At 44.4% G+C, this 27,126-nt stretch overlaps 3 protein-coding genes across 9 annotated transcripts in view; 1 reads left to right on the plus strand and 2 right to left on the minus strand.

The window, feature by feature from the left end:
- LOC115080628 (zinc finger protein 282-like) overlaps positions 1 to 3,913 on the minus strand; it is a 38,262-nt gene extending 34,349 nt beyond the window's left edge. For all 4 annotated transcript variants that reach the window (XM_029584921.1, XM_029584922.1, XM_029584920.1 and 1 more), the window contains exons 1-2: positions 3,679 to 3,913; positions 2,136 to 2,262 (exon numbers count right to left, since the gene is read on the minus strand). In XM_029584921.1, the coding sequence (XP_029440781.1) occupies positions 2,136 to 2,262; positions 3,679 to 3,702 (151 nt within the window). In that variant the 5' untranslated portion in view covers positions 3,703 to 3,913. The remainder of the gene's footprint in view (positions 1 to 2,135; positions 2,263 to 3,678) is intronic.
- A 3,084-nt stretch (positions 3,914 to 6,997) lies between these two features.
- On the minus strand, positions 6,998 to 26,812 carry LOC115080627 (oocyte zinc finger protein XlCOF6-like). Of its 3 annotated transcripts, none has more exons than XM_029584915.1 (8): positions 26,395 to 26,812; positions 22,836 to 22,962; positions 21,851 to 21,964; positions 21,617 to 21,718; positions 19,230 to 19,358; positions 16,412 to 16,513; positions 16,101 to 16,208; positions 6,998 to 12,934 (listed from the first exon to the last, which is right to left on the minus strand). In XM_029584915.1, the coding sequence occupies exons 1-8, from the start codon at positions 26,416 to 26,418 to the stop codon at positions 11,520 to 11,522; spliced, it is 2,121 nt and encodes a 706-aa protein (XP_029440775.1). In that variant the 5' UTR covers positions 26,419 to 26,812; the 3' UTR covers positions 6,998 to 11,519. The 3 variants fall into 3 exon arrangements, with proteins under 3 accessions (XP_029440775.1, XP_029440776.1, XP_029440777.1); XM_029584916.1 differs by lacking the exon at positions 26,395 to 26,812 and adding an exon at positions 26,085 to 26,218; XM_029584917.1 differs by lacking the exon at positions 16,412 to 16,513.
- Positions 16,205 to 27,126, plus strand: part of LOC115080630 (zinc finger protein OZF-like) — a 32,866-nt gene continuing 21,944 nt past the window's right edge. For both annotated transcript variants that reach the window (XM_029584928.1, XM_029584929.1), the window contains exons 1-2: positions 16,205 to 16,322; positions 16,687 to 16,837. The gene's annotated coding sequence lies outside the window, so the exon portion shown is untranslated. The remainder of the gene's footprint in view (positions 16,323 to 16,686; positions 16,838 to 27,126) is intronic.

Here is a 27,126-nt window from a genome sequence, read left to right on the forward strand (position 1 = left end):
AGGTGCTTCACTCCTTTCAGAAAATGGGCCGCATCGGGATGAGCAGACAGGGAGATTCCGTTCATCTCGCCCCTGAAACAGGAGAGAGACACTACCTGCTCCTTCAAGGAGTTAAAGGCCAAACCTTTATTCAAGCCGTCCTCCAAAAATTCCAGAATAAGTAGGATTTTGACCGCCCAAGGGGGGACACCGCTTTCATTGCACCAGGCCTCAAATACTCTCCAGACCCACACGTACGCTAGGGACATGGAGAATTTCTGTGAGCGGAGTAAGGTAGTAATTACCGCCACAGAATATTCTTGTTTCATCAAGCGAGCCTTCTCAAGGGCCAGACCGTAAGACAGAATCGAGTTGGATCCTCTTGAAGGACCTGTCCCTGCCGTAGCAGGTTCCTGTGTGGTGGGAGGCACAGGGGGGTCTCCGCATGTCCGCATACCACGGACGCCTGGGCCAATCTAGAGCTTCTAGTAGGACTAATCCCCTGTGATGCTCGATTCTGCAAATGATCTCAGAAATCACCTCAGGAATTCTCAACTGGGGGAGGGACCTTTAGGTATCACCGCAGGCGCGTGGGGCTCAATCTTTTCTCCAATTTAAAAGTAGAATTTCTTCTTCCAAAAGGTAAAGCGATCCCCAGCGGGAAAGCATGTGCACAAAAGGCAGAAAAGGGATGTTTCACCTGTGACCTCTGCTTACCACCTGGAGAAGTGTTGTGTCCGGTTCCCGACGCTCTCTCTCCGCCCTCCTTACCTCTTTGGTGACTCCCTCTTTGCCCGCGGGAAGATTGGTTGCCGCGGCGTCCTGCCGAAGTCCTCCGGCGTCCCCGGACCGGCTAGACGCTGCAACCCGCCATGTTTCCTGGAGGCCTAGGGGCGCGCGCGGCGTGGCCCCGACTGAAGTACCAGCGATGGCGCAAACCTCGGGGGCATCCCCCTGAGATGACGTCACCCGTGATGGATATATAAGGTCTTAGAATTTGCTAACAGATTGAGTTAGCAAGAGTTTCACTACCTAAGCTACTCTGCCTCCTCGGACTTACCAGGGGTACCCGCTCCTCGGGGGCCTCGCTCTCTCCTTTGTTTTTCAGGTGACAGTCTGGAACCGGTACTCGCTCCTCGAGGGCCCTCGTTCCCAGACTTGCTCTGTATTCTCTTCTGCCTGGAAGTCATCACTGCCAACTACATCAATGAGTTACCATCGCTCTCTCAGAGCTTTCCCTGGGACCAGGTACTCGCTCCTCGAGGGCCCTCGTTCCCAGACTTGCTCTGTATTCTCTTCTGCCTGGAAGTCATCACTGCTAACTACATCAGTGAGTTACCATCGCTCTCTCAGAGCTTTCCCTGGAACCAGGTACTCGCTCCTCGAGGACCTATACATTCCAGCTCCTGGGCTTCTATGAGACATTGTGTGAGTGTTACCATCTGGTTCAGTACATGAACTCTGCATACCCTGCCTACTCACTATATCTCAGTCTCTCTCCAGCTCAGCCTCCAGGAACCGCTTTTCCAGTATCTGAGGGACTACAGCCCAGCCGGGCATTCCAGCTCACTACTGCCACCTCTGGTGGTTCAGTATACTGTCTAATAAAAGAACTAGTGTGTGTCTGTCTCCATACTCTGAGCCTGACCGGTGGTCCCTCTCGGGATCATCCCCCGGGGGCGTGGTCATCTGCCACTGGTCCAAGGATCCACCCACAACTCTCCTAAATAACAACAGCTTGCTAACTCCCTTGCAGACTGCTAACTCCTACATGTACAGTATAGTTACCAGTGAAGAGTTAACATATCATGCATTTACACAGAGATTGTAGTTCTCAGCTGGAAATCAGAGGTAAATCCTTCCCTGTGCCATCTTCCGACAGGCTCTAGCTGGTTTTATATGAACTATCTAGTTTAACATGTAAGTTTTATCTTACAGCATAGAGCAATAGCTTTTGCTTGGCATGCAGCAGTGGTTTCTCTCACTGGGCCCTGGACCACAACAGCAGCTCCTGTTGGATTTGGGATGATTTCAGGAAGCCAGGAACTAAAGTTTAGGTGTTCTTGGGACCTGGCTTTTTTCCAGCCCTGATGAAATGTCAGCTCCCATCCTGCAATGTGTCTATGGTTGACAGATGATAGAAAAGCCGTATTTACCCTGTGACATGAGGATGCCGTGAATCTCGTTGATGACCTTCTTGTACAGCTCCTTCTGCCATTCTCCCAGAATGTCCCACTCCGCTTCCCAGAAATAAGCAGCGACGTCGCTGAATGTGACCGATGCCTGAAACAGCAAACAGGACACCCTCAGCCCCTCTCCCTCCAGCTTCATTACAATGTGAGTGTAATAAACTGTGTTACATGGCCTCTGTCAGTGAGATAAGCTCTGCAGTAGATCATAGCATGAAGAGAGCTCTGTTCTCTTAAATCTTGGATGCTTGTTGATTCAACAGTTAGGAGGGGAGAGACAGCCTATTGTGCCAGGGCTGGATTTCTATTGCCGGCACCCATTCACACTGGGGGGGGGGGGGAGAGGGCGGGATTAGAGGATGCCCTTCCCATCCCCTCTCCTGAGATGCAGGTGAGGGTTAACTTCTAGCCGCTTACCAAAAGTGGTGCTGTTCTGATCCCACAGCGGCGGCAGCAGCAGCTTAGAAGAAATTAATTGCGGGGCCTGCAGCCCGCGGTCGCATGCTCAAGATCCTGCCCCCTCTTCCCACACGGATTTCCTGTTACTATGGCAACCTGTGCAAGAGACAGGCCCCGCAATGAATTTCTTCTTGGTTGCTGCTGCCGCCGCTGTGGGATCAGAACAGAGACATTTTAGGCAAGAGGCTGGGAGACAGGCAGGCCCCAATGGATGCACAGCAACAGCGGCAACACTCCAGTGTCTTATCAAAATTTGGCACCAGAGGCAGTTGCCTATGCCTAAATCCGGGCCTGGTCAGTGCATGTGCATGAGAGAGCGAGTGTTGATGTGTGTGCGGATATGCATGTGAGAGAGCCTTTTGGGACAAAGAGACAGTCTGCATGCCTCCCTCCACCCTGCTAATTTCTGCTGATTTCAGGGTGACCAGAAAAACCTTCCCAGGGATGGAAAGACTGTGGCACTGTGCTGTGAGGAGGGAAGACTGAAAGAGCTGCATAGGGAAAACTTTTCCTTTATGGGATGGGTGTCCAGGCCCAGATTTAGGCATAGGCAACTGCCTAGGGTGCCAGATTTGGAAGGTGCCAAGTATCCAGGCCAAAGAGGAGCCTGCTTCTGCTTGCGTTAGGGCCAGGTGCCAGCAGAGTTTCAAAGGAGCAATGCTGTGGCACTCTGCCTATGGGCACCAAATTCTCAAATCTGGCCCTGCTGGGGTCCTGCACACAAGAGGACAGAGAGGAATTTCCTACCTGAGCAGGGCAGACATTTCCCTCTGAATTCTGCAGCTGCGGGGAGGGATTCAGGCTGGAGATTTCCCTGTTCCAGCTCAGAGGCTGAGAAAGATGAATAGGAGAGGAGGGGGTGCGGCTGATTCCTGGGGGTCTCAGATAAAGTCTGCTGATCTCAGGGGGGAGCAGAACTCAAACCTTCCCTTGTAGGTAAAGATCTTTGCCCTGAGCTATGAGGAGGGGAGGCTGCAGGAGCTGCACAGGGAAAAGTTTCCCTTTAAGTGCGGGTGTCCTGTATACAGAGGGAGAGAGAAGAATCTCTTACCGGATCAGAGAGCAGGGCAGACATTTCCCTCTGAATTCTGCAGCTGCGGGGAGGGATTCAGGCTGGAGATTTCCCTGTTCCTGCTCAGAGGCTGAGAAAGATGAACAGGAGAGGAGGGGGCGCGGCTGATTCCTGGGGGTCTCAGATAAAGTCCCTCCTCTCCCCCTCTGCAGATCTGGGGCTTGCAGGGATTTCCAGTCCTGGGGAGACAGAAAGTTTCTGCTTTTATTGGGAGTCTAGGAAGAGAAAGCAGAGGAGCATGCGCAGATCTCTAGGTGAGGTCATGCTGGGGGGGGGGGAATGCATCATCTTTAAGGTGGATCTGCAGAGATAGCTTATAGTTCCAGTGAGTATGAGCCAGGAAGATCAAGTCAGGGGGCCTGCTGTAGTACAAACTTGTAATTTTGCTGCTTTGTGGAAATCATCCGAATAACAAATCAGAGTGGGGAAACCAGGACTGGATCAGGTGTCCATGTTGATCTGAATGTGTCCGATACCCTGGGAGCTCTCAGTATGGGATATTCTGTTTATTTCTTCTTAGTGTATTATTTGAGCAGTTGATTGGAATATTTTTATATAAATTGCCTCATGAAGTTACAAATCGCTAAAAAATGTATATGGTAAAGCAATGACAAAAAAAATACAAACCAGTAACCTGATGGCTTCCAGATTAATTGGAACCAGTCCCCGCTGGGTGTTGGCACTGCCCTTCCCATTTTATATTCCCCGCCAGCTCAGGCCAGTCATCACAGTGACCAACCAGGGCTTCCTGCAGAACATGGACTCCGAGTCTGGGCCCCTGCGATAGCTGGGACTCCCTTCCCACAGGGCCTGTCAGAAGGGTCCCCCCAGCATCCCCAGTCAGCCGAGACTGCTAGTCCAGGAGCGGGACCAAGAGCCTGTCCAAGGCAGTGCTAGGGTGGCCACCTCGGAATACCCCGAAGGTTGGACACACCTCCAAACAGGACAAAAATTTGCATTGATTTTTCCTATATAATTGCTAAAAAAACCCCTTCCTTTTTCAGGAAGCGTATTTTAAATAATAGAGCTTTGCTGTGTTGTTTTTTTTTTTTTTTTTAAACATCCTTAAGTTTTTATTAGGAACATTTACATGAGTTAAGGAATCTTGTCATGTTTTTATGAGTTTACTTTAGCAATGGTTTTATATACTGACTTTTTATTATGAATGTCCTTTACGTGAGCCGCTTAGGGATTTTAAGCGGGTTATAAATAAAGAAACCATAACCACAATATGCAAATACCTCTACACAGATCTGATATTACAAATTATTACTCTAATTTGAAATAGAATTACAACACATCTCCTTCTCCCACTACCCCTCTCTCTCTCTCTTCCCCCCCCCTGCACCCAAACTCCTCTCCCCTGCCCAGCACCAGGTCATTCTCCCTCATTTGTACTCCCTATGGTTGCCCTAACATTAGGGTAGGTTGGCAGGGGGTGTTTATCGCGCACTCTCGCTCACTCTCGGACACACACTCACTCTCTAACATGCACACCCATCTAGACGCACACTCATGCAGCTGGGCTCCTGTGCTTGCTTGGTGAATGTCCCCTCCCCCCAGCAGCACCAGGGCCCTCTTCATCTATCTTGCTTTCCCCGCCACTTCTCCACCTCCTTTGAGTTTTCTGGTGTGGATTGATGGGGGTGTCTCCCACACACCTTGGCTTTCTGGCCCATTCCCTCGCAGCCACACACTCTCTCCATGACACACGCATCCACTCCAGCGCTCTCTCTTTGACCAATACCCACACCGTCTGGTTCTCTCTCTGGCCCAGAACCAGGCTGCTCTGCTCTGTGCAGTCTTGTGCTTACTGTCAGCCCTTCCCCAGCCTATAGCAGCCACGATCTCCCTTGGCTCAGCTCCTGCTCACACCAGGACGCATGCCGCTGTCAGTCTGTCCTACTAGTAGGGTCATAACAGCTTTTTTGTGTTTTTGCTGGCTATGTTTGATTCTCCTTCCAGCAGCTCCTGCTATTTTTTTCTTTTGCTGGCAGTAATTGGTTGTCTCCCCTTTTTATTCGTTTTTATTTATTTAAAATCACTTATATCCCGCTCCCCCCTCCAAAGTTTGGGGTGGTAAAAATTGGGTTTTACACGTGTAAATGTACTTTACCCCTGTAAATGGGCTTTTGAAAATTGCTACAATACATGTTATTTAATTGTCCATAGGTTATACAGGGGTAAGCACACTTTACATGCGTAAATGGCTTTTTAAAATTGCTATGATGATGTGGTACGTTTACACGTGTAGACCCTTTTAAATTGACCTCCACTGAAACTCTGAGGTAGGTGTCTTGGTCAATCTCAGAATACATAAATGGTGCACATATAGGGATACATGTTAAAAAGGATGCGCCAATTTCATAACATGCGCACAGTGACACGTGCATGTTATAAAATCGGCAACCCACACACGCATGTGCCTTTGGGTGCTGGCTCATATGTGCAAGGGGGGGGGGATTTTGTAATCAACACGCAGCGACGCGATCGGGCCTTTCCCCAGTTCCCTTACCCCCTAAGTAACCTTCCTTTTCCCCTCTCCACCCCGACCCCTAAACCCACCCTATCCTCATTTTTTTTTTGTTTCTGAATGTACCTGCTCTCCTGAGCAGAAGTAAGTTCAGCGCACCAGCCAGCTGCCGGCACGCGCTGTCCCGGCCGGCCCCCGCCCAGACCCCGCACCCAGCCCGCCCCTTTTCAAGAACTCGGCACTTCCACGCGTACCGGCAGATATGGCCGGGCCACTCTGAAAATATGCGCGTATCTGCCAGTGTTGGCGTGCACTGGGGATTTTAAAATCCCCCGATGATGGTAACGTAATGGAATAATTAAAGAATAAATATATCTAAAAGCAAATTGCAAAAGTCACAGCCAAATATTTATTATACAAAAATGCAGAACATAAAATGCAGTAATTAAAAACAAAAAACCAACATGATCATGTTTTGACGGATTGCCTGCCTCAGAGGACTATACAGTCAACATAAATGGTGCTGATTCACCGAGAATGTGCCTATAAAAGCATGCGAGGCAGCAACCATAAAAAGTGAGGAACTAAAACCAACACAAAAATTACACAAGAGAAAAGACAGATTAAGGAAGAAACATACCCCAAAATAATTTAAAACATTTTTTCAATATTAATATTTTTAATAATATTTTTTATTTTTTTATTTGTGTGTGCCTCTGTATGTATTTTACTTTTATTTTTTACTTTTTATCTATTTTACATATTTAATATTACTTTTAAAATATTTCTTTTATTTTTATTATTTTTTTTAATGTTATTTCTCATATACAGTTTCTTTTCTCCTTCCTCCAGACCTTTAGGTTCTTTACCTGTGTGGTACAGCTGTCCCCTTTGGGAGAGTTCTAGCTGTTGTCACTTGGGCCTCATTTGTTCTGGTAAAGTAGGTCAGTGTTGCCCATGGGTTTTTCTTTTTTATGCATTTATTTTTCTATTTTGTGGTTATTATTTTGGTTTGATTTTGGAACAGCAGGGAACTCCGTACCATTTTCTCAAGGATAAGATACTCCTCTTCATTTGTTTTGAGGTATGTTTCTTCTTTAATCCATTTTGTCGTTTCTCTTGTGTAATTTCTCTTGGGATGCTCCTTTTCTGGTTCATGATTTTTTGATGCTTTGAACCTCTGCTTGCTTTTTTAGGCACATTCACAGTGAATCTGCACCATTTATGAATTGACTGTATATGCACCTGTGGCAGACAGTATGATGGTAACTTTCAAACCGGCACACAGGCGCACATTGCCATGTATATGCACGCATGTTATAAAATAGCCTGGCCATATGCATGTGCACCAAATTTTAAGTGGGCACGCGCATAAGTGCACCATCCTGCTTCTACCACGTAAGTTGGGGAATTTTGCCAGTTTACCAGTATGTCTACCAGTTCATCCAGCTAATAGCTAGGTCCTCCCAACCGCCCTGGTTTAATAGCGTACACGTCCCCTCAGTTACCCCAGACCCTTTAAACCCTTCAGAAATGGCTCGCTCCTTTTATTTTATGGCTTACACATCATCTGTAGCAAACGTAATATTCCGCGGCGCGCACCACGGCGTGTAAGTAGTTCCACGCGCATCTCGTGAGCAGGCCCCGAAACGCCCAGACCATGCCCGCGCCCTACCCTCTTTTGGAAACTTTTCATATCTGCGCACAGCGGGTTGTGCGCGCGTGTCTGGCAGCTTTTTAAAATACGGTCGGCACGCGCGGGCCCGACTTCTTCGCGCATCCCCTAGTTGATGCACGTGTCAGGCTTTTAAAATTCATCTTTATGCAGAAACATGATGTTGGGTTTTGGTTTTTAATTATTGTATATTTACTTGACATTGTTTCTTGTGCCTTTTCTAATTTGCTTTTAGATGTAGTCGTTGTGTTATTCCATTACTTTACCATTATATGTGCACCAACTCTTGTATTCTGTTCCTTGTTTATGGTTACCTACCTCTCTTTGTTTTGTCTTGGTTAATCTCATCGAATTCTATTTCTTTACTCACTATAAGGCGAAAAAAGAGTTGCACACATAAATATGAGCACATGCGTGTTCAAGTAGCGCATATTCACGAGCTGTTTTATAAATCTCAAAGATATACGGCAAAGTAATGGTACGCAAATAAATGTGTTTATATAAAAAGCAGGTGGGCCAGGGACGTTGCAGGTCAGAGCCAACATTTACGCGTATAAATTGCTATTTTAAAACCTGCGAATGCAACGTACAATGTGACTGTTACCTGCGCATATTTACACCTGATAATTAAGTGTGAATCAGAATAAACTTCTTTATAGGCAAATACTGACTGGGTGAAGGAACTGGGTAAACTGGGGGGAAATGCAGGCTGAAGAACCAGGGAGGGTCTTGATGACCTAGAGATAGACTGGGCAAACTGGTGGACTAATTGGTCAGACTGGTAATTTCTTTCACGTGCGCACGTTATAGCATTTGATAATTTACAAACGTAAAAGCCGACAAGTGCTAAAAGGAAAATATGCAAGTTACATTTCCTCATGTAAATGATTAAAATTAGGAGAACAAATACACACACATAGCAGATGTCCACCACTTATCCGGATACATTTTGACTTAGGATAGGTCTTAAAAAGCGCTACATAGGTGGATAAGTAAGATAGCCAGATAAGTCTTCAATTGCTAGTTGCCTCAACATAAGGTAGTGAGCCCTAATATCAGTGTTAAGTTTGTGCAGCCTATCTTGTACAAGCACAAGATGGGCCTTCGGTGGTGGCTGACACACCACGGGAGTAGGCCTTCTGCCTAGCCAACAACCTCCCCCTTGGGTTGAGCCCGCAGGCTCTCGCAGCCTGGTAGGACTTTCCTGGTCGGACACGAAGGTGATGCCAAAAGGCTGAGTTGGTGGCCGAGCTGAGGTCAAGGCAAGGTGAAGTCCAGGTCCAGTCCAAGGTCATGACAGGGTTGAGAGTCGAGCCAGAGGGAAGACACCGACAAGGAGGAAGGCAGGAACAAGGCAGAGCACATGAGGCAAGAGAAGGAACCCAGGAGTAAGACAACGAAGAGGCAAACTAGGACCAGGCAGGGATACGCAGGAAGGAAGCGAGAACAAGGTAGGAATGCCGAAGCAACTACTGCTGGAGCGCAGGAGACCTGTTGTGGAGGTGCCGGCAAGCAGGAATGTAGAGGTTTAAATGGCAGTGATGTAATCGTTTGACGCCACGGTGCAGTGTCAATAAGAGATGAGGAGAGGTGCATGCGCTTAAGAGGCTGCTGCACAGCATCGGCATTGTGGAAATGGCTGCGTCCTGCCACGATGGCCTGGGTAAGTGAGGCCGGCTGCGAGATGGCCCCCATCGTCGCAGTGCTGGTGGAAGTGTGTCCAGCTGCCCTAGGTGGTGACGTTGTCACGTGATCTCTCTCACTCAAATCGCACAGGACAAACGACCTCAGCTCCTCAAAGAAATACAGGCCCAAAACCGGAACACGCCCTCCAGCTCTGTGCCTCACCCACGCCACTTCTCATCTCGCCTGTCCTTTCAAGCCAGCCACCCTTCCCAGATACTACGCCGCCCCACCCACTTCTGGTGCCCTAGGCCACCGCCTACCTCACCTAATGCTTCCACTGGCCCTGCGCGGTTGGCCCAACACAACATATTTATTCACCTATGGAGCACTTTTCTGGCTTATCTTACTTAGCTGGAAAAGTCGCCACTTAGCCAGAGAAGTCAAAACGTATGCGGCTATATTTAACATACATGCATATTTGCTACACAAACATGTTGTTTGGTATACTTTGGCATATTTTCTATATAAAATATGTGTGCATGCACGCAGCGTCCGTATAACTGCGCATATGGGCATGCTCATGAATGCTTTAAAGTTACCCTTTCTATATATATAAAATAGTCTCCATTCAGTTTTCCACTTCTTCTTTGTTAGCAAAGACCTTTTTCTCCCCAATTGGAAAGAACTTTGCAGACAATTGTAGAGAGAATTTAATACCTTTGTGAAATAACTGTGCACTGTGGAGGTTGGCTGTCTGTGGGCCTGATTTTCAAAAGCATTTACAGGCTTAAAAATGGGTTATACACAAGTAAATGCACTTTACCCATGTAAGTGAGCTTTTGAAAAGTGCTACAATATGTGCCATTGAATTGTCCATAGGATTTACCTGTGTAAGTGCACTTTACGTGGCTTTTGAAAATTGCTACAATAGTTGTTACATTTGCACGTGTAAATCCTTTTGAAAATGACCCCCTATGAGTTAGCTAAGACTTTGGCTGAAAAATCCAGAAATAGTAAAAGTTTGCTATTTTCATAGTGCAACTCCTTTTTCATTCAGTAAGCTCAAAATATCTTAGGCTCTTCCACAGAATTGAGTATTTTAGTGATTTTGTTCTTCGGGTTTGCCATTGCCTTCTTGCAATGTCCCCAGTCCCTGTGCTCTCTCAATTACAACTTTCGCACCACACTTGACTATTCCAAGGACCTCCAGCAGCTTAGCTCTCCTTTCACACTCAGGGCATCCAACAATATGATGAATATTATTCCTTTTACTGCCATTTTTCCAGATCTTCTCTTCTGTCTTTCAATTGATTTTTCCTCCGTATTTCTAGCACACTTTCATTTAGAGCTGCCACTCTGTCTTCTTGTGCATCATTCTCTGTTCTATTTCAGTAATGGCATCATTGTTGTTTCCATTTTTCCATTAAGTTTATCCTGCGACGACTGAGGTTTTTGTAGTTTATCCTTCACAGCTGCTGAAACTGCTTTTGTGAGCTCATGCAGCAAAGTTTCTGACATCCCCTCCAGTGCAGTGCTAGACTCTGGCATCATTCTGTCTTCCTGTGTCTTCACTTTTTCACGCACAAGTCTCTTCAAATGTAATCAACATTTCATGATTCTTGTGAATAACAAAGTTGTCCCCAGAAAGTCAGCTCTGCCATGTCCATAAAATTGAATCAAGGAATTCACTTTTATTTAAAAATTTAAATGATTCCACTGGCTCATATGGAGCTCCACCGAAGACATCTACTCACCACTCAGTTATCCCAGGACATCCTACATACATTTCTTCTTATAGATTAGCTGATGGGCATGGAGGAAATTTCTTATTTTTACATCCAACTTTTCAAAATCATTATGGGACTAGTATAGTATTTCAAAGCTGAGTGAGAGTGCCAGGAATGCAAGCTGATTAATAATTTGCATTTTAGTCTGTGCTAAGAAAGCACTTTTCAATATCAGTTTCAGTCTCCTGCAGTATTCTGTACTGATCTTTTTTTTTTCAATGATATATGTATTTATATATAACTTCCTGTTCCAGTTCCTTTATGTTGCAATCCTCAGTCTGGGAGATGTTTTCAGTTTTTCTCTCTTTCCAGTGTGGATTTTTTCATGTCTTCTTAGACCAGATCTCTGACTGAAACACTTATCACATTCAGAACATTTAAATGGCTTCTCCCCAGAGTGGATTCTTACATGTGTTCCTAAGCCAGATTTATGGGTGAAACATTTATCACATTCAGAACATTTAAATGGCCTCTCGTTCCTGTGGGTCATTTCATGCAGTTGTAGTTGACTTTTCCAAATGAAACATTTATTACATTCAGAACATTCAAATGGTCTCTCACCACTATGAATTCTTTCATGTTTCTTTAGAACAGATTTCTGCCTGAAACATTTATGACATTCAGAACATGTATATGGTTTTTCATCCCCATGGGTCATTTCATGCTGTCGCAGATGGCTTTTCCGCTTGAAACATTTATTACACTCTAAACATTTAAATGGTTTCTCACCAGTGTGGATTCTTTTATGCTCACTTAGAACAAATTTCTCTCTGAAACATTTATCGCATTCAGAACATTTAAATGGTTTCTTACCAGTGTGGATTCGTTTATGTTTTCTTAGAACATATTTCTGGCTGAAACATTTATTACATTCAGAACATTTAAATGGTTTCTCTGACATGTGAGTCGTTCCATGCAGCTGCAGGTGGCTTTTCCAATGGAAACATTTATCACATACAGAACATTTAAAAGGCTTCTTCCCTTTGTGACATTTCTGATGGATTATAAGCCATGATTTATATCTAAAACATTTCTCACATTCAGTACATTTAAAAGGTTTGTCTTGTGTGCAAATTATTTTACGTTCTTTCTCTTTTGTCTTCATATCAAACCTTTCTTCATATTCAGTACTTTGAAATGGTCTCCCTCCTGAATGAATTCTTTTATGCTGTCCCAGCTCACCTCTGCAGGAAAAGTATTTTCCACACTCAGTACATTTCAAAGATTTATTTTTCATGGATTCTTTTCTGTGTGCTATACATTTTGTTTTCTTAGTTCTTTCATCACCTTCGGTACCCTTAAATATTTTCTCCCTTTGATATAGTTGGATATATGTGTGACTTGATATGACTGTGTCTCCACATTCAGTATTTGCTTGGTGCTTAACAGAATGTGAGTTTGTGGTGAGGTTTTGCCAAGTATCAGCACTTCGAAATAGTTTCTCTTCTTTGAGTCTCTGAGTTTGTACAGGATTTGGGCAGTGGCTGGAATTTCTCCTTTGTTCCATACACATCTTCAGTCTCTCTTCTTTTGGGGCTTTTTCTTTCACTCTGGGTGGTGTTTCTGTATTCATACCTCCTTCACAGACTCTGGAGGGGTCTCTCTCTTTCCATTCCTCCCCCTGTTGCCCATCATACATTCTCTGCCATATATTATTACGCCTGTAACCATCAGCTGTTGGATAAAAAGGAGCATATGATCATTAATTTTACAGCTATGGAGAACATACATATGCAAACACCTCCATATTATTATTTAAAGACAATTGTTTGGCTAAGGCTCCATCTGATACATGAGAAAATAACTAACTACATAAATCAATATAGGCTGCAAGAAAATAATAATTTAATCTCTGGAATCAATAAATAATGCTGTGACTGTAATGTATTATTTAAAACAAGATTGTTAATGTAGAGATAAGACCTCAGTATTGGCAAGAGATCTGAATTAACAGAAACTTCTAATGGCCAATTGGTCCAATCATCGGTCTTGTAATCTCTAATTGTGATTTGGTGAATTCTAATAAAAATCTTTTAATTATTAACTGTAGTAACGTACTTACATATTAATTTATTAATTTTTGCTTTTTTATAAAATTGGAACAAATGTCTATTGGCACTAGTTAAACAACACTGTGACTTGTGTTCAATTTTGATGTTCTGAATTTGCTTGAAATCAAGCTTAATTCATATTATATTTCTTGAAAAAATTCTTGAACTTGATTTCCTAAGTGATAAGAGTAGAAAATATATTTGTCACTCTTAATTAATGTCCTTCAACTTTTTTTGACTTTTTAATTGATGTCCTATATACTTTGTTGTAATTGATTTTAATGAAGTGACAAATCGTTCACTCAGCTAAATCAACGGCTGTGCTGTGCTGTGCTGTTTGAAGGACTCAAACGTCTCAAAAAAGTAACGTTTTGTTACTATTCAGCAACTTTGTAGCGCTTTGCTGAATCGACGGCTGTGCTGTGCTGTTTGAAAGGACTCAGACGTCTCAAAAAAGTAACGTTTTGTTACTATTCAGCAACTTTGTAGCGCTTTGCTGAATCGACGGCTGTGCTGTGCTGTGCTGTTTGAAAGGACTCAGACGTCTCAAAAAAGTAACAATTGTTACTGTTCAACGACTTTGTAACAATTTGTAGAACTCAAAAGTCTCTGTATAAATAGAACACAGTGTTGACTGATAAAATTATTTAGAACTGGTCCAATGTCATTGTGTCTCAAAGATCAATATAAGCTTCTCTGCAGCCAATTGTGTAATGCAACCAATTGTGTAATGTAGATTAAAGCAATCAAATTTCAGTCTTGCAGTTAAATATAGGACGGGCGGTATAATTCACTCCGTCTCTCATACAATCTTGTGTCCCGACAATATTTGTAAACGGCAGAACACTTATCTTAAATTTTGATGATCACATGCGTTGCAGATTATTTGATGATCACATGCGTTATTTGATGATCACATGCGTTGCAGATTATTCTTTCACTCTGCTCTGCCGTAACTGAGACCCAGAGGGTCTAATAACCGTCTGAAACCCGACTGCAGTAGAAGAAGTTTCTCTCCAAAAATTAGTCTGCCCTGAAGCAGCGTGTTTTGCGAAACGCCGGCTGCGTTTCGCAAAACACGCTGATTGTATGAGAGATGGAGTGAATTATACCGCCCGTCCTATATTTAACTGCAAGACTGAAATTTGATTGCTTTAATCTGCATTACACAATTGGTTGCATTACACAATTGGCTGCAGAGAAGCTTATATTGATCTTTGAGACACAATGACATTGGACCAGTTCTAAATAATTTTATCAGTCAACACTGTGTTCTATTTATACAGAGACTTTTGAGTTCTACAAATTGTTACAAAGTCATTGAACAGTAACAATTGTTACTTTTTTGAGATGTCTGAGTCCTTTCAAACAGCACAGCCGTCGATTCAGCAAAGCGCTACAAAGTTGCTGAATAGTAACAAAACGTTACTTTTTTGAGACGTTTGAGTCCTTCAAACAGCACAGCACAGCACAGCCGTTGATTTAGCTGAGTGAACGATTTGTCACTTCATTAAAATCAATTACAACAAAGTATATAGGACATCAATTAAAAGTCAAAAAAAGTTGAAGGACATTAATTAAGAGTGACAAATATATTTTCTACTCTTATCACTTGGGAAATCAAGTTCAAGAATTTTTTCAAGAAATATAATATGAATTAAGCTTGATTTCAAGCAAATTCAGAACATCAAAATTGAACACAAGTCACAGTGTTGTTTAACTAGTGCCAATAGACATTTGTTCCAATTTTATAAAAAAGCAAAAATTAATAAATTAATATGTAAGTACGTTACTACAGTTAATAATTAAAAGATTTTTATTAAAATTCACCAAATCACAATTAGAGATTACAAGACCGATGATTGGACCAATTGGCCATTAGAAGTTTCTGTTAATTCAGATCTCTTGCCAATACTTAGGTCTTATCTCTACATTAACAATCTTGTTTTAAATAATACATTACAGTCACAGCATTATTTATTGATTCCAGAGATTAAATTATTATTTTCTTGCAGCCTATATTGATTTATGTAGCTAGTTATTTTCTCTTGTTTTGATTGCATACTATATATATCCCTTATATTTTGTTGGTAATTCCATCTGATACATAACAGGAAGTGGGCAACTGCATATGAATAAAGAGTAACAGCCCATCTGGGAGATGCATCAAGCCGAGGTAGTGCTCTAATGCATGTTAAACAATGTATATCGAGCAATATGGACAGTAGGAGATATACGCGATATTATGCATGGCCCCACCCAGGTTGCCTTCCCTATTACAATGACTTGCTTTGCATGCGATTTGCATGCATGAATAATGCACATGCATGCGAAGAAAAAGTCATTCATAGGCAATTTCATGTTGATAATTTATCGCCGCCAACCGAGAACGTGGTCAGCCGTGATAAAATAGCAACACCTCCTGGAAAGTGGAAACTGTGACGCTGGGGCCCCCGGGACCCTACTGCGGATCCCGAGGGTCCCGTATTACAGTTAAAGGGCCCGTAAAAAAAAAAAAAAAAAATAGCTGTGGCAAAAAAAAGGTTGAGCGGGGGTCAGGGCCACCGCTTGAGTTAGCCCCGACTCCTCAAAGTTTAAAAAACGTATAAATGTCACGCATGGTGGAAACAGCACCGCAAAGGGGGGCATTGCTGTGCATGAACGCTACACTTTCTTTTCATTTGGGGACCTGACTGGCCGTTTAAGGCGATGGCGGTGCTTTGAGGTTGAGGCCGCCATCGCCCCTAAAGGGCCGAAATGAGTTTATTAGAAAGAAATTGTTTGCTCACCGTTCTTGGAATCCGTATCCTCCTGTCCTCCCTCTGGCTGGTCGCTGACATGAGGCTCTTCCATCTTCAGGATCTCTGCTGTGGGGTCAGGATTGGAACCGTGGCCGCCTGTTAGCAACATGGGAAGAGACCGTCAGCTTTGAAACGGCCTTGGATAGTGGCTTGAGAAAAGCAACCCTTGGGTGAAAGTGAGATGATGGCAATGCTGGGAGCCCTGAAAATGTAAGTATCCCGGTGGAAGGAGTTAAGGACCCACCATAACGATGAAAAAGGACCAAGACAGGGAGCACACACACAGTTTCCCACAATACCTGGGCCACGAAAACTGCAGCTTGAGGACCCAGGGCTTTCTATCGTGCAATCAAAGGCTGGGGCACGCCAATGGCAGATGGTGACAAATTTGCATCTAATTTCTGGATTGCAGCGGCAAATTAAAAAAAAAAAGAAAAAAAGTTGTGATTTTGAAATGGGATCTTGTACAAACAACTCGGGCATTCCAGAAGGTTTGGACCCTATTGAGTATTTACAATCTTTTCTTACAAAGCTTCTGGACTTAACATTTTCAATGATTTCCCGTTTGTTTCAGACCCAAGGGGCTTCCGTTTTCGATATCTGCATGCACTCAAGATCTTACAGAAAGGCTCGGCGAAGGGCACCGTTTCAATGTTTTCCTTTTACCTGATGGGACTGAAGGGACCATGCAGCATCGGCAGCAGCTTTCGGCTATGTGATCTCAGGTAAGGCTCCAAATGCTCATTACAAATTGTCTTATCCAACCAGTAATGATGTAACAATTCAACAACAAATTTGAATGACCTGAAGAACATAAGACTTGCCATACTGGGCCAGACCGAGTGTCCATGAAGGCCAAGCTTGGAGAAGAGACGGCTGAGGGGGGGATATGATAGAGGTCTCTAAAATCATGAGTGGCATAGAACGGGTAAATGTGAATTGCTTATTTACTCTCTCAGATAATAGAAGGACTAGGGGGCATTCCATGAAGTTAGCAAGTAGCACATTTAAGACTAATCGGAGAAAATTCTTTTTCACTCAACACACAATTAAGCTCTGAAAGTGGTTAAGGCAGTTAGTGTAGCTGGGTTTAAAAAATGTGTGGACAAGTTTCTGGAGGAAAAGTCCATAAACTGCTATTAATGAAGTAGACTTGAGGGAAGCCAATGCTTATCCCTGGGAGTAAGTAGCATGGGATCTATCTACTATTTGGGATCCTGCCAGGAACTTGTGGCCTGGATTGGCCGCTGCTGGAAACAGGATGCTGGGCTTGATGAGCCCATGGTCTGACCCAGTATGGCAGTTCTTATGTCTAGATGGGTGTGGATTGATTAGATGATTATGGATATGCCCTTTTGTTTTCTCACCCGTTTGTGGTTGGGGTATTGTGTGTGCAGAATCGTTCTAATGAAAGTTGAGTCCTCGCAGCACTTCAGTATGTAAAATTGTTGACTGATGGGTTTTTGTTGTGGTACGGGAGTGGAAGAAGGTGGTGACTGGGTCTCCTGTTTTTTGCTGTGTGGCTCTCACTGGGCCCGTGGTGTCCGTTCTTGGGTTCTGTTGTGCGCAGGTTCAGAATGTGGACTGCGGTTGCCAGTTAGATTGCGCACCAGGCGCAAACAAAAGTATGCTGGATTTTATAAGACACGCGCATAGCCTGCTACTTAGCTGGCTAAGTCTTCAAACGCCACTGATCGGGCTGAGGCAGATAGCCGGATAAGTAGTGCTTTTTAGACTTATCTGGCTATCTGACTTAGCCGGATCAGTGGCGTTTGAAGACTTAGCCAGATAAGTTGCAACTATGCTGCTACGTAGCCGGATAAATCAGAACTTGCCCGGATAAGTGCTGCTTTCAAGATCTAGCCGGATAAATAGGAATTTTCCCAGATGAGTAGTGCGCAACTGCTCTACTTGCATACTTTTACGTCTAATGTTAAAAATATATGCATGGAGATTTTTACACACATTTATCCCCCCCCCCCCCCATAAGTCAGTTCTTATGAGCATAAGTCGGGAGATTTTCTAACATGCCAGCTCTCCGAATTAGTCTACCAGTTCCTGCAATTGATCTGCAGGCGCAAATGTACTCCCATACCCTTCCTGCATGTGCATTTTGAGGTGCAAGTAGAGGCTATTTACATGTGTATGTTCTGATTTGTATGCACACGGTTCTGTGAAAATTCACCTTAAAATGTTTAATATATTTTATGGGGGCGGGATTTTCAAATGTAAATGTAGTTTTACCGGTGTCGGGGGGCTTTTGAAAATTGCTCGTTGGCTATCTGCTCCCGTAACTCCAGTTTTGCACACTCTCTGCACTGGCTCCCTGTAAAAGGGAGAGTCCAGTGATTGCGAGTTTGGTAATGCCGAGCACGTCAGCCACGAGGCGCCCCGATGTGTCCGTGCACCGCTCAGATCAGCGGATCGCATTCTACCGGACATTCCCTCGCTGCGCCTTGCTTGTTTCCATGACACTCGGGAGAGATCATCCTCTGTAGCGGGACCGGCTTACCCGATGGACTTCAGATTTCCTGTTCCTGCACTTTTAGAGGGCAGCTGACAGCGTTTTATTTTTCACAGGCATTTCGCTGTTCTCCCGCTTGCCATTTCCAATGTTGACCTCTCTGTCTCCTCCCCTCCTGCTGCTCCCAGTGGGGGACCACCCTATCTCCCTTCCTCCGCCTCTCCCAGCAGGGCCACCCTGCCCGCCTCTCTCTGGCTGCCAGCACCGCCCGGCCCACACAAGCTGCAGGGAGGGAGGGAGGAAGGAAAGGTGGGCACTGAGAGAGGTCAGAATGAGGGAAGGAAGAATGAAAGGGGGCGAGAAGAAAACGCAGATTTCAGAGGGGAGAGGAGTTGCCACCTATGGGAAGAGAGACAGGCTCTGGGAAAATGGTGAAGGGAGAATGAAGGGAACAAAACAAGGTGAGTCCCGAAAATGAAAGGAAAAAATATCTGAAATAATGGAAACAGAACACATCGTCCAGCCAGCAAAGGTTAGAAGGCCAAGTTCTTGATTCTAACACCGCCTCACTGTGTCTCGTCCAGAGAATGCATCTTTCTTGTAATAAGTATTTGGGTCAGCCCATCACTCGCTTTTATTCCAGGCTGCATCACCTGCTTCGTGCAGTTCCTCACGTGCGCACGTGATCACTAGGTTGTCTTTTTCCTCACATCCCCGGGGCTCCGTCCTGAAGCCCTCTTCCTTAAATCGGATTAAAATGTCTGGTTTGACATTGGGGGAATCTGTTATGGGGGAAAAAAGGGTTACAATATATTTAGAAAAATAACCCCACAGCCTTTATTATCGGTGCAAGTGAGCTCAGAATTATGCTGTGTTCCCAGGTGCTGCCACAAGTATAGAGCTAAGGACAGAGGGGTACTGCTGTGCTGATCATCAGCAGAAATCAAGCCTGGTGGTAAGCCATAGAAGGGGGGCTGGGTGCTGGATTAAGTATGAGATAACTAATGGCCATACTGGGACAGACCGAGGGTCCATCAAGCCCTGCATCCTGTCTCCAACAGTGGCCAATCCAGGATACAAGTATCTGGCAAATACCCAAACAATAAATAAATCCCATGGTACTAATGCTGGTAATAAGCAGTGGCTATTCCCTAGGTCAACTTGATTAATAGCAGTTTATGGACAGGAACTTATCCAAACCTTTTATAAACCCACCTACACTAACTGCCTTAACCACATCCTCTGGCAATGAATTCCAGAGCTTAATTGTGCGTTGAATGAAAAATAATTTTCTCTGATTAGTTTTAAATGTGCTACTTTCTAACTTCATGGAGTGCCACCTAGTCCTTCTGTTATCTGAAAGAGTAAATAAAGAGGGTGCCCAGGAGAGGTGGTTCGGCGCGCATTAAGGGAAGGAGTGCTCAGTTATGATCGCCTGTTTAACCCACGCCGATATTACATCGGCCTGTTAAACTTTGCTTCTGCACCTTTCAGGTTTTTTTTTCTAATTATTTTCCTCATTTCATCAGTTTCCCTTTTGAACTTTTAGTGCTAGAACTGTAGATTTACTTATCATCCCTTTTCCAGTTATTAACTCAAATTTGATCATGTTGTGATCACTGTTGCCAAGTGGCCCCACCACCGTTACCTCTCTCACCAAATCCTGTGCTCCACCAAGAATTAAATCTAAAATAGCTCCCTCTCTCGTCAGTTACTGAACAAATAGCTCCATAAAGCGGTCATTTATTCCAGCCAGGAACTTTGTCTCTACCATGTCCTGATGTAACATTTACCCAGTCAATATTGGGGTAATTGAAGTCTCTCCTTATTACTGCACTACCAGTTTGGTTAGCTTTCCTAGTTTCTCTTAGCATTTCACTGTCCATCTCACTATTTTGGCCAGGTGGATGGTAGTATACTCCTAGCACTATACTCTTCCCCAACACACAAGGGATTTCTACCCATAAAGATTCAATTGTACATTTAGTCTCATGCAGGATGTTTATCCTGTTGGACTCTATGCCATCCCAGACATAAAGCGCCACCCCGCCTCCAAAATGCTCCTCTCTGTCATTGCGATATAATTTGTACCCCGGTATAGCACTGTCCCATCGGTTGTCCTCCTTCCACCATGTCTCTGAGCTGCCAATTATATCTACCTCTTTATTCAGTGCTGTACACTCTACATCTTCCTTCTTAGACTTCTGGCATTGGCATACAGACATTTCAAAGGGTGGTTTTTGTTTGTATTAACAGCCTGCTTTTCAGTTGTCAGGGATAATTTGGATGCCCAAGGCCACTCCAAGGGCCACTGCTTGCTCATTCCTAAGATGAAGCCTGACATCCCTAGGTTGTCTCTTCTTCAGCCCAAATGCAGGGTTTGCACTTCTACCGATTCCTGCTGGAGACAGAGAATACAGAGGACTGCATCCAGCATATACCGTACAGCAAAAGCTTTACTTCTCTGTCTCCATCTGCTGGTAGGGGTGGGGGAAACACCCATGCAGCTGGACTGCTCTAGGGCATGATAAGGAACCCCTCTTCTCACCTCACTATGAGGTCTCCCTATCCATTTCCACAGGCAGCTCAGCCTCCTCTCTTATCTCTTCCCCTCCTGAACGCTGATCATCAGGCAGGTCACTCCTCTGCATGCCAACTCCCAACTCCAAGCTTTCCACTGTATACTAGGGCTTCCTGAGTGGGTGCGTCACACTCTCTCTCTTGTCTTATTCAATTCCAGTCTAAAACCCCACCTTTTTGAGGCTGCGTTTAAATCTTAACCCCTGATTATCTCCCTTACAGCCCTTATTGATTTTAACCATTTTCTTATTAAATGACATTCCCCAAATCTCTTTTGCCATGTATGTTTGTAAGTGCTACTGACCAGGGACTGTCTCTTATACGGTTTGGTACAGCACTGCACATGTTGAGTAGCGCTGTTTAAGTGATAGGATGATGGACTCTTACCCTCCCTGTGCTGAATTCCTAAATGGCACCGGCTGACCTTAGTGAAGGCGTCCAGGAGGAATCGGATACTCGCCTGTTACAGGAGGGGGAATCTCTGATTCAGGAGGGTCCATGAAGGGCAGATCTTCCTCTTGTTTAACGCTCAGTGAGAACACAGACGTTACGATGGGAAGGCCTGGGATGAGAAAACAAACCTGGCTAGAAGGAGTCACACAGGACCTGCTAATGTTATATTAGGAAAGGGATTTTAGGTCTCCAAATGTGATCTGAAAATGCAGAGCCCTTTAAATGCAGAACATTTACTTACTAATGGGGGGGTCCTTCATGGGTTCTTTTCCCTCCCGCTCACAGCGTTGAGTGAAATATTTCTCCTCTTCCTTTTTAATCTTGAATATTACATCAGGATTAAGAATTGAATAACCTGTCAACAAAAATAGCAAATGTACGTTTTAAACTATACTTGTAGAGCTCCTGGGGGGGGGTTCATCTGTTTCCACTTCTGATGGAGGTTTGTGTGTGTCGTTAGCTATGTCTGTGTGTGCGTCATTGGCTATGAATCTTCATGTGTGTATTTGCCCACCAAAGCTTGTTGAAAAGAGACAGTCACCGGCTGCCACTTGTTTAAGATTAAATTCTGGAGGACTTTTGTTGTAGTCACTTCTCTTTGTGACTCTCCTAGGTGGAGATATTGCAGGTGTCAGGTCTTCGCTGCAAGCATGTGCCCTCCTGGAGAGGAGGCGGCCAGGTTTCACATTAGGAGCATTTGAGAAGGAAAATCCAAGCCCTGGGTCATAAAGATTCCTCAAGCTAGGGACCAGTGAGAAGGAGAGAAGGGATGTTTGACCTTTGCCACCTGGTTACCATCTGGAGGGGTTACAAGCTGTACAGTATAGCTGTCTATCGTAGAGCTAACATATCAGGCCCTTTCGCAGAAGTTGTGGTTCTCAGGTGGGAGACAGAGAGGTAAATCCTCCTTTCTGTTCTCCTGGGCCAGCTTTGGTTATAGAGACAAATGCAAGCTAGAGGCTTCATTCAAGCCCAGCTGAACATAGAGGTTTTATCACACAGCCCAGAGCAGCATCTTTTGTCAGGCTTGCGGTAGTGGTGTTTGTCACTGGACCCTGGAGAGCGACAGCAGCTCCTGTTGGACTTCAGATGAGATCAGAAGCCAGGTCCTAAATTTTAGGTGCTCATAGGACCTAGGACCTGGCATTTTCCCAACCCTGATAAAATGGCAGCAGCCATCCTGCAATGTGTCTGTGGGAAGTAGATGATAGAAAAGACAGATTTACCCCGTGACGTGAGGATGCCGTGAATCTCCTTGATGACCTTCTTGTACAGCTCCTTCTGCCATTCTCCCAGAATGCCCCACTCCACTTCCCAGAAATAAGCAGCGACGTCACTGAATGTGACAGATGCCTGGAACAGCAAACAGGACACGCTCAGTTTCTCTCCCTCCAAATTCATTATAATGTGCATATAATAATCTTTGATACATGGCCTCTGTCAGTGAGATCAGCTCGCCAGGAGATTATAGCAAAGGTTCTTAACCTTTCATGATTACTGTACCTCCTATTAAGCATTTGAGATGGATTGGGTATTCCTTGGGACATAAAACTACATAATATATAGCAAATACTTTATGGTCCTCTACCAGCAGATGGAGACAGAAAACAGATTTGCTATTTAGGATCCTATGCCGTCTCAGCTTGCCTGTATTCTCTGTCTCCAGCAGACGGTTCAGATGTATCCCATGCTGTGAGTTCAAATAGGCCTGGTCAGGTGATTTGGAAGAGGAGAGGCTGCTCCTGAGGCAGCAGGTCAGTTTGGTCTGAGCCTCCCTTGGTTGGAACTACTCTTATAGCTGAGGGGCTTCCAGGGGGCTGTGAAATGTTCCTGCTTAGGGGGATTACCAGTGCGTCAGCCCTTCTGACTCTCTCTTACTCTCCTAATTAGGATGGCTGTCTTTTCCTCCTCCATGCCAGCTAAGAAAGTTGAGAGATTTTGAAGCGACCGGAGGGAGCACTGAGCAGAGCAGTCTCTCAGCAGTCAGCCATCTTGAGGAGAGGAGTGAATGCTGTTTCATTTGGGGGACATGGCAGGGTCTGCTGAGTGTGCTAAGCGGGGCGGGTCCTGTGCTTCCTGAGTGCCAGCATTGGCACTTTCTCTGGACAGTGACAAGAGGTATGATGCACTGCAAGGGAACTGATTGTGAGGAAAACGTCTGTGCTACCCATCTTGGCCTTTTTGCAGGATGGCTTTGATGGTTAATTCCCCAAAGACATAGGTAGTGGCTATCACCTGTTCTACACGTAACCTAATCTGGCACAATACTACGAGAGATATCCCAGATCCCCCCAATAATTACAGCATCACCACACAATGGGAATCAATAATTGTCGCTGTCATAAATTTCTAAAACAAATTCATTGCATACAACAACATATGTATAATTCCATACAAAAAACATAATTTATTTAATTTGTATTATGTTTTATATTGCACTTATTCCTCTTAACACAATATATATATAATATACAATTTAATCAAACATAATGAACATCCTCATCCTTCTTATGTTTGTGGAAATATCATATTCAAATTACACAGTTCATATATGTTATAATACAAACATCTCCTAACCCTATCCCTTTAATATCCCATATCCACATTCACACTTACTCATAAAAACCTAATTACCCCCCCCCATAAAATACAAAATGTATTTCAATACTCACTCGCTGTTTAGACATTTAATACACTAACCATTTCACTATTGCCAAAATATTTTTCAACATTCACCCCGTTCCAATGATGTTCACCCCAACAAGGTGCCTTGTTTCACCCTACCAGGGCTTCTTCAGGGGAAACCTTTAACACACTTAATCTCCTCGGGGGAAGATATTCCTATTCACGACTGAGTACCTAAAATATACACATATATTAATAACTTCCTTACTCATTTCCAAAACCACCCCTCTCCCAATATACCCTTTAGGATCATACTTACTAACTTCAAAACATCCCGTCTATATCCACAAATCCCCGTCAAATCAGTCTCTCGTAATTTCACAAATAACAAATCCACATTACATCTTAATATATACCTAATACTTCTTAACTTTTCAAACCACTACTCGCAGATATAATAAAGGGGCATGCTACCCACCTATTCAAACCACTTCACCCAGCTCCATTCCAGCTTTACCACCAATTTTTTGAAATACTTCTGTATCCTTATCCTAAAACATAGAGCCATAGTATTCTTAAATATACTCTCAAATTCCCAACAGTCCAACACTTCCAAAGATTCTCTACTCACAACACGCAGACAAAGCTTGAACCCGATGTTTCCCAGACCTCAAAATCTTCACCAGATAACCATGTACGAACAGCTTCACTTGTAGGGAGTTTCTCCAATCCGTCTCTCCTCACGAGCTAATCCAACCAGGAGCACTCTAACCATACTCCAGCTGCCTTCTCAAAAGATCTCAACACCAATCACCACTCACCATTCATACCACGCCCAGACACGCATCCATACAACTCACCTGATATTAATCATTCACCACTCTACACGCAGCACCATTGCCTGTGCATCCCCACGCTCTCAGCGCATAAAGGGCTACCCAGCAATGTACGACGTACGTCATCACGGCCCCCTACTTAGTACCTCTGATGCATCATAACCACTTCATCTATTGTCCGTATGTTTTTCCCTTTCTTGAATACAAAAACTGGTTTCTCAATGCAACCAGGGACCCCCTTCAACATAGGCCAATACTTCAAAATGATATCTCTAATATTCATACTCCTGGATGAGTAGGGAATGCAACATACTGTTCTGTCAAGTCTTGAACGCTCAGATTTAATCAACAAATTTTCCCGATCAGCATATAGACCTCGTTTAAAGGCTTTACAAATACATCCTTTAGGATATCCACGATGTCTAAATTTTACCATAAGTTCCTGGGCTTTATGTCTATATTCCGACATCGTGGAACATACTCTTCGATAACGTAAAAACTGGCTGATGGGGATACTTTCACGTAATCTTTTAGGATGGAAACTATCAAAATGCAATATCGAATTTCTGTTTCCAAACCATTCCCCACCCATCCCTATGGGGTTCCCGGTTGCCCCCTCTGTCGCCTGTCTTTATATGGTGGCTTTTGAAGAGTCTTATATTTATCCTGCCCTGACTTTCCAGTATGTGATTTTGTGGAAGAGGTTCATCGATGACCTTTTTTTGGATTTGGTGTGGGAATGAGCAGCAACTTACTGTATTTAGTCATTGGATAAATTTATTGGATGGGAATTTGAAGTTTACAATACATAGTAGTAGACGTATAACATTTCTGGACATGGTTGTCCAATGGGTGGGGAATGGTTTGGAAACATCTGTTTTTGTCAAGCCTACAGGGGTGGAAAGATCTTTGCCCTGTGCTGTGAGGAGGGGAGGCTGCAGGAGCTGCACAGGGAAAGGTTTCCCTTTAAGTGCGGGTGTCCTGTATACAAGGGGAGAGAGAAGAATCTCTTACCGGATCAGAGAGCAGGGCAGACATTTCCCTCTGAATTCTGCAGCTGCGGGAGGGATTCAGGCTGGAGATTTCCCTGTTCCAGCTCAGAGGCTGAGAAAGATGAATAGGAGAGGAGGGGGTGCGGCTGATTCCTGGGGGTCTCAGATAAAGTCTGCTGATCTCAGGGGGGAGCAGAACTCAAACCTTCCCTTGTAGGTAAAGATCTTTGCCCTGTGCTGTGAGGAAGGGAGGCTGCAGGAGCTGCACAGGGAAAAGTTTCCCTTTAAGTGCGTGTGTCCTGTATACAGAGGGAGAGAGAAGAATCTCTTACCGGATCAGAGAGCAGGGCAGACATTTCCCTCTGAATTCTGCAGCTGCGGGGAGGGATTCAGGCTGGAGAGTTCCCCGTTCCTGCTCAGAGGCTGAGAATGGTGAACAGGAGAGGAGGATGCGCAGCTGATTCCTGGGGATCTCAGATAATCTCCCTCCTCTCCCCCTCTGCAGATCTGAGGCTTGCAGGAATTTCCAGTCCTAGGCAGGCAAAAAGTTTCCCTTTGATTCAGAGACTTTCCTGCTCCTTCCAGTCCTGCAAGCATAAGAGAAAGAGCCCTTGGGTTCTTTTGGTCGCGCTTAAGTTTTCTCTAATTACTTGGAGCTGGAGTGCTTGGTGCACCCCCTGTTTCCCCTCTGAATTCTGCAGCGGGAAATTCCCCTGTTCCTGGTCAGATAAGGCATCTCCAGTCCTCTCTGACACAGAAACACAAGCCCCCCCCCCCCCCCCGTACTGCGCATGTGCACAGCCCACCAGCTGAGGTCAGGCTGGGGAAAAGGGGGAGAATCCCTCCGCCTTAAGGTGGATCTCTAGAGATAGTGCAATGAGAGGGAAGTAAAGTTAGCAGCCCTGAGGATGTCCTGCAATGCCAGAAAGAAATCTGGTTTTCAGGACATCCACAATGCATATGCATTTGGTATAGTGTGTGTGGGTATATATATATATATATATATATATATTTATATAAAATATTTTTTATTTTTTTTGGATATCCTGAAAACCAGACAGACA

This window comes from Rhinatrema bivittatum, chromosome 19 (genome assembly GCF_901001135.1).
Source record: "Rhinatrema bivittatum chromosome 19, aRhiBiv1.1, whole genome shotgun sequence".
NCBI classification, from domain to species: domain Eukaryota; kingdom Metazoa; phylum Chordata; class Amphibia; order Gymnophiona; family Rhinatrematidae; genus Rhinatrema; species Rhinatrema bivittatum.

Bases quoted from the DNA above. Each gene is read 5' to 3' on its own strand.
- LOC115080627 (XM_029584915.1), bottom strand. From the start codon at position 26,418: ATGTCTGCCCTGCTCTCTGATCCG. The intron at 22,963-26,394 runs GTAAGAGATTCT...TTGCTGTTCCAG, and splicing joins CTGCCCTGCTCTCTGATCCG to GCATCTGTCACATTCAGTGA. The intron at 16,209-16,411 runs GTATTGTGGGAA...TGTTGCTAACAG, and splicing joins CTGCAGTTTTCGTGGCCCAG to GCGGCCACGGTTCCAATCCT.